The 7,209-nt window shown below is 33.3% G+C and overlaps 1 protein-coding gene across 6 annotated transcripts in view; it reads left to right on the plus strand.

The window, feature by feature from the left end:
- PPHLN1 (periphilin 1) overlaps nucleotides 1–6,979 on the plus strand; it is a 145,453-nt gene extending 138,474 nt beyond the window's left edge. For all 6 annotated transcript variants that reach the window (XM_047065777.1, XM_047065774.1, XM_047065780.1 and 3 more), the window contains one exon: nucleotides 4,458–6,979. In XM_047065777.1, coding sequence (XP_046921733.1) covers nucleotides 4,458–4,652 — 195 coding nt within the window. In that variant the 3' untranslated portion in view covers nucleotides 4,653–6,979. The remainder of the gene's footprint in view (nucleotides 1–4,457) is intronic.
- Nucleotides 6,980–7,209: the final 230 nt, after the last annotated feature.

A 7,209-nucleotide genomic window follows, 5' to 3' on the forward strand; every position in this document is an offset into this window, starting at 1 on the left:
TCTAGTTTATTGATGTGATGGATTGCATTAATTCACTTTCAGATGTTGAACAAGTCTTACATGCCTGTAATAAATTTCATTTGGTTGTGGTGCATAATTATTTTTATATATTCTTGGATTTGCTAATATCGTATTAAGGATTTTTTTTTTCCTTTGTATCTATGTTCTTGAGAGACTGGTTTGTAATTCTCCTTTGTTGTAATGTCTTTGTCTGGTTTTGGTTGGTAGAGAATTGGTATCATTTCTTCCATAAGTGTTTAGTAGAATTCACCAGTGAAACCATCTCATCCTAGTGCTTTCTGTTTTGTAAGGTTAATTGCTGATTAAATTTTTTTATAGATGTAAGCTTGTTTGAATTATCTGTATCTCCTTGTTTGAGTTTTGGTAGACTGTGTCTTTCAAGAGACTGGTCCATTTCATCTAAGTTAACAAATTAGTGGGCATAGAGTTATTCATAATATTCCTTGATTATCCTTTTAACATCCAGGAGATCAATCTGTAGTGATGACTCCTGTTTCAATTTTGATATTAATAAGTTTTGTCTTTTCTTTTTTTCTTGGTTAGCCTGACTAGAGATTTATCAATTTGATTTTTCCCAAGAACCAGCTTTTGGTTTCATTCAATTTTCTATGTTATTGTTTTCACCTTCATGGATTTCTGCTAGAACAGAATTTGGAATTTTTATTCTCTTTGCTTAATTCCCTCTTCTTTTTTTTAGTTTCCTAGCTTAGATTATTACTTTTGTATCTTTCATCTTTTCTAAATGTATTTAATGCTGTAAATTTCCAAGTACTGTTTTTGCTGCATCTCACAAATTTTGATAAGTTGTATTTTCATTGAGTTCAAAATATGTTATAATTTCTCTTGAGACTTCTTTGATCCATGTGATTTTAGAAGTATGTTGTTTAATCTCCAGATGTTTGGGGATTTTCTAGCTACTTTCTGTTGATTTCTAATTTAATTTTATTGTGATCTAAAAGCATACTTGGTATGATTTCTGTTCTTTAAAATCTGTTAAGGTATGTTTTATGGCCCAGAATCTGGTCTGTCCTGGTGAATGTTTCATGTAAGCTTGAGAAGAATGTGTAATGTATAAAATGGGTTTCACCAGGAGCCAATCAAGGTATCTGCAGGGCTGCACTTCCTCTGGAGTCTCTAGGGGAGACTCTATTTCTTTGCTGGTAAAGACCAGTAAGTTGCTAGAGGCTGCTTGCATTCCTGGACTGATAGCTCCTTCTCCCATCTTTAAAATGCATCACTCAACCTTTGTTTATGTGGTAACATTTCCTCTCTTTCTCTGATTCTTCTTCATTCCTTTTTAAAGGACTCCAAGTGATTACATTTTGCACACCTGGATAATCCAGGATAATCTCCCTATCCAAAAGTTGTAACATAATCCTATCTGCAAAAATATCCTCCTGTGGCTGGCTAGTGGCTACTGTGTTAGATAGCACAACTCTGTAATTTTTACCATTCCACCAAAGTGCTCTTAGAGAACTTGAATGCAAATGATAAAGATGGTTTGTCTGAAATGAAAATTCTCCTAACAATTTATATTGACTTAATTTTTGGTTTCTCTCTTTGTGGACACAAAGGTAAGGACTAAGTGATAATACATTTTAGGGAGTTTTATGTCATTATGAGCAATTACAGATAGAACAAACCTGCTAGATACTATTCTTCCAGTCACTGGACAGCGTAGTTAATAGTAAAAAGCCTTGATAGTTTTATTTTGTCATATTCCTTTACTCCTAGGAATACGTTGTAAGAATTTAACTATTATCACAGGCCACTATAATAAAGTACTGTGAGAAACCGCATTTGGGTAGGGTTTTCATCACCCTGGCAAATTTAACTGCATTTCTATGTAGTTTATGTAAACCCCACCCATACTTTAACCTGCTTCCCATTTCAATGAGGTTCAATCAGGGGAAAAAGCAACAACAAAAAAATCTTCCTGTGTGGCCTGTAGATATCAGATTTGAAGATTATTAATGCATTTCCAGCTAGGGACCATAAGCAAACAAACTCTCCTACAGATAACTACACCCTTCCTGTTCGGGATTGAGTTTACTGTGGAACAGATTTCGGAAATAGGTTTCTGACAGTTGTGAATTTTATTTATAAAATGTTGGAGGGTGAGGCTCTTCCTTTAACAAAAAACTAATTATTTCCTATCCAATGTCCAACCAGTACATTTTAAACAGTCTTTTAGAAAATTTCCCCTTTCATAGAGAATTATGTTGCTTTGGGCAGTTCTGGTTGTACTCGTCAGCTAACATACAAAAATTTGCCTGTTTCAATGAATAATTCAAAAAGGACTTACAATTAAAAAAGAAAATAGTCTTTAAATGCTTGTATTATCTTGTCTCCAGAGTGACAGTAGTTTACAGTTTAAATAAATGCATAAACACATTTTAATGTGTTTTTATCTTTGATATGCAAATGTGTAGCATATTTATGTTCAGTAAATATACTAAATGAAGAGTTACAGTTTAGGTAAAATGGATTTACATTAAAGAATCTGCAGGTTAATTCACAGTGTAACATTATCCTCATCTACTACATCTGTTATAAAGAAGCCTGTAAAATTTAGGCCACCCACAAAGTGGTCTGCTGAGGCCTGTGGTTGATGTTAGAATGCTGTTATTATGTGGGCTGACTGGTTTGGTAAGGAATTTACCTCCACTAAGACTGAAACATCATGGTTCTGACTTTCCCCCATGGGGACTGCATTGGCTTGACTTCGGTACTATGTGTTTGTTAAACCAGCCAGAGTGCTCTATTGCCTTGCCATCACATATAGTATCATGTGAATGGTGTACTGTTCTCTCAGTTGGTTTGTTAGAGTAGTAATATCAATTCCGGGCCACATAAACCTTAGGATAAACTGGAATAAATGGTTGTTTAGATAGCTGAATTAAATTTAATGGCTACTATGAGTATATTTCATCACTATTTAGAAAAACATGCGTGTTGGGGGGCTGTTCTGTGTTCATTGAAGAACTTATTCTTTTAATTTCCTTGGGGCTTGTGGAATGGTTTTAAGAGCAAGGAAATGAATTTAGTATAATTCAGCAACCTAGCACTAAGTCAGAATTAAATATTTTTCTTTAAATAGCTATTTTTAAGGGGAAAAATATTTCAGACATTTAAAATATAATAACAGCAACTACCACAACAACTAGTAGTGATCATTGGAGGAATAAAAACTCATAAGCCAAATGTCTCAAATCACTTCTTTCTAAAGTTTTTCAAAATGAAAAAAAAATCCTTTTGCAGAGAATAAACATGATATATTGATTGTTTTTGTTAAATTTAGAAAAATTAAAATTCATGTAACAGTTCTTTTAAATCAGATAATTTGTATTTCACTTAGTTTTCATGGATACTTAATTGTAATTTTTCTTTAAATACATGAATTACATAGTATGGAAAATAGCAAAGAAATCTAAATTGCATTTTGTGACTACAAATTAAGGAAATGATATTTACTGGGGAGAATACTTAGCAATTTTTGGACAAGGAAAAATATCTCATTGTCACTGAAAAGGATTATATGTACATACTGAAGTAAAAAATACATATTGAGGTAGAAAATTTATATGCATGTATACACATGTGTATATATATATATATGTGTGTGTGTGTTTATATATACATACACATGTATACACATGCGTGAACTTGTGTGTTTAACATTGTTTTGATCTTAACTCTGCCTTGGTGACTTTGTGGTTAAATAGAACTTGCAAAGGTTTTTTTGTTTTTGTTTTTGTTTTTTTACTTTTTTTAAAGTTTATTTTGAGAGAGAGAGAATGGGGGAGGGGCAGAGAGGGCGTGGGCGGGGGACAGAGGATCCAAAGTGGGCTTTGTGCTTCCAGCAGAGAGGCCAGTGTGGAGCTCCAACTCACCAACAGTGAGATCATGACCTGAGCTCAAGTTGGACGTTTAACCAACTGAGCCACCCTGGCACCCTGAAAAGTTTTTTCAAATAGATACTTTTTGTCTTTTGTTTTTTGTTTGTTGTTTCGTCTTTTTGTTTGTTTGTTGTTTGTTGTTGAATTTGTCATCTGGTCATGATTCAAACAAATAATCCAAAATTAGGGCTCAGAAACTTTTTTCTTCCAAACAAGCATATGAGTGAAGCCATGAATGTGCCTTACCTAGCAAGCCTTTGTTCTTTGATGTCCTTTTGGTGTACTGCCTGATGCTGACAAATGCCATGCCTAACTTCTATAGTCAGTGACGTGGTATATCAATGTTTTTCTACTCATTATCTGCAAATCTCAGAAGTTTACATAGCATCTGACAGTAGTAACTACTCAAGGGTGAGGAAGGTTCAATTGTGTCTCCCTTTATGAATTTAGCATCGTAATTCTGCAAACTGCATTAGCTCAATGTTGGGCTAATTATTTTTACTTTTAGCTAACCACAATGTATTTTCACCTTTCTAGGTTTACCGACAAGACTGTGAAACTTTCGGGATGGTTGTGAAAATGCTGATTGAAAAAGATCCTTCATTAGAAAAGTCTATACAGTTTGCATTGAGACAGAATTTACATGAAATAGGTGAGAGGTGTGTTGAGGAACTCAAACATTTCATTGCAGAGTATGACACCTCTAGTCAAGATTTTGGAGAGCCTTTTTAGAAAATTGCTCAGGCAAAAAAATGTTTCTAGTTTTTTTTTTTTTGGATTGTGTAAATCCTTAATATATAGAATTTTTGTGATGAAGAGAAATACTTTATGATAGTCGACCACATTTCCAATATCAAATAAACATCTAAAATAGTTTAAGATATTTTAATTAGAATTTTTTAAATCCACATGTAGAGCCTCCTAATCCATACTTACCTTTTATCCCCCTAAAATGATGGGTCAGTTAATTTTTCAAGCTTTGAAAAAGCAGTGTTGGAGAACAGCTCATGTTCTGTAGTCTTCGGTATGCGATCATTTGTTTTGGTCACATAGTGTAATTTATAGGTTAGAGATCATTCCACTTAAACATGAATAGTCTTTTTGCATTTCATAGTCAGTGATACCATGTGAAAATGTTAGAATTTTGAGTTGTGATTTTATTGACTTGTTGCTTGCTTGTTTTAGGCTTTGTAACTTTTAATATGTTCAAGTATACTGCCCAAATAAACTGAATACTCCAGTATTTTACAGAATATTTGCTTTAAGATTAATTTCCATTATGATAAAATAGAGCACTTAAATCTTAAAAAGACCTCATAGTAAAATCCTGTTTTCCAAGTAAATCAACTCAATGTCTTCTATTAAAATAATCCTGAAACTCCTGACCAGTCTCACAGATGTCTGAGTCTTAAACAATATCATATGTAAAACTAAGAGAAGGGGCAATTTGAGATGAAAGATGAGAGCTATTTTCAAGTTGAGATTTCTTTAAAAACTTCTAATTGAGAGGCATTCACTTTCCAATGTCCCCTCTGTAAAGAGAGCTTTCATACTATTTTTACTTTCTGATTTTATACTCTAATAAACTTTTGCCTGCTGCTCTAAATAAATAAATAAATACTTATCATTGAAATAGAAAAATTTCGAATATGATGAAGTAGTGGAATTTCATTTTGTTCCCAGGCCCATATTTCCCATCTCAAGAAAAGGTCATTGATACCATATCCACGATCAAACCATTTACAGATTCCTTTGTTAATCACATTATGCCTTTATTTATATCTGTTTGTAGTTGTAACAAGATCTTTGTTGTGTTGCCCTTTTTAGGGATCGTTAGCCCTCAAAAGTGTTCTTTAAAGAAACAAAGCAGAGTAGGCAGTAAGCCCAGCACAACTACCCCTCACCAAACAGTCTATGTAAACATTTCTCCATGAGTGAGCCATCCAAATCACGGGTTACTTAAAAATCTAACTGGGACCATTAGGATATTCCACTCATTTCCTGATCACTTCCAGCTGCCCAGTGGCATTTAGCCAAAATATGTATTTCTGTGGCATTAGGAAACCTTAAAAATCATGCTTGTTATTACTACCCAGTTTCATTATCCTCCCATCCCTCTTTCCATTTCCATTCTCTTCTCACTTGAATTCTGGCATTATCTTTAGTGGCTTATATTAATATTATCTAAAGAGCTACCCCAGAGTAGATAAAAATTACATTAAAAGTGGAATCAGCAGTACAAATAATTTTGGTGGATCCTATATGGGTGCCTCAAAATATGTATTGTCTCATTCCACAAATGTAAAAACTAATTGAACATAATTATTTTTCTTAAATTTCCTATATGAGACTGCATTGAACTCTTACTTTTGCCATTTAGATGTACATAAGCTAAAACTAAACCCTACATATCACCTCTGGTATTCTTTCCTAATTACGAACAGTGATTTTGTTACCCACTTTAGAAAGAAAAGACTAAGAAAGTACTGATCTTGGTTCTCCCCTACCCCCATGTTTTTCTTTTCCTTAAATATTCTAAGTCCAGGATTCAATTTCTTTAGTCAAGATGTTTCATGTTTAAAAATAAAAGTTAAGAAACTACCATCAAGGCAAATGAGTTGTTCATTCTGTTGAAATTCATTAAACTAGAAATTCATTAAGCTAGAGGTTTTGCTTACAGATGCATTTAATTGTAGGTTCAACAGATAATTTCTTCTTCTCTCCTTTCCCCAAATTATATTCAACATTTAAAGCTCTTTATAGCTTGCCATCAGCGTTATTCTGGTAGGCTTGTCAGTGTTAATTCTGTTTGTTTTTGACAGCTTTTTAAAGTCCAGTTTTAGGATAGTTGAATTCAGATGTGTATGAGAGTGTGTATTTTACAAAATGTTCTTGATTAATTTGTTTGTAAAGTATCCATTGTTTTTGAGTATGCCCAGCTGATATGATAAAATTTTCATTGTCTTACCATAAAGCCTTGATGATCAACAGGGAGAAAGCAGAGAGTGTGAAGCTTTTTGTGAATTTTAAAAGTGCAAAATAAAGCAAACAGGTTTAAATAATTGGATTGTCTTTTTTTTCTCTCTTTAACAGGCTTAAAGTATTTTTCTGAAATGTAGATTTTTATTACTCCCTACTGCAAGATTACTCAATGTTTAGTTCACCCACTCAGCAGCAGGATGGAAGAATTGAGAAATTATTAACTTTGGTGACTTAAGGAGTGTTGATATCTGAGCAAGCAGTTAAATGAGATAAGATTGAACACACAGAAGTGCTCAGTAATTGTGTA

The sequence above is a fragment of the Lynx rufus genome, unplaced genomic scaffold (assembly GCF_022079265.1).
Source record: "Lynx rufus isolate CCGP_SWC_20201006 ecotype Redwood Valley unplaced genomic scaffold, mLynRuf1.p SCAF_7, whole genome shotgun sequence".
NCBI lineage: Eukaryota > Metazoa > Chordata > Mammalia > Carnivora > Felidae > Lynx > Lynx rufus.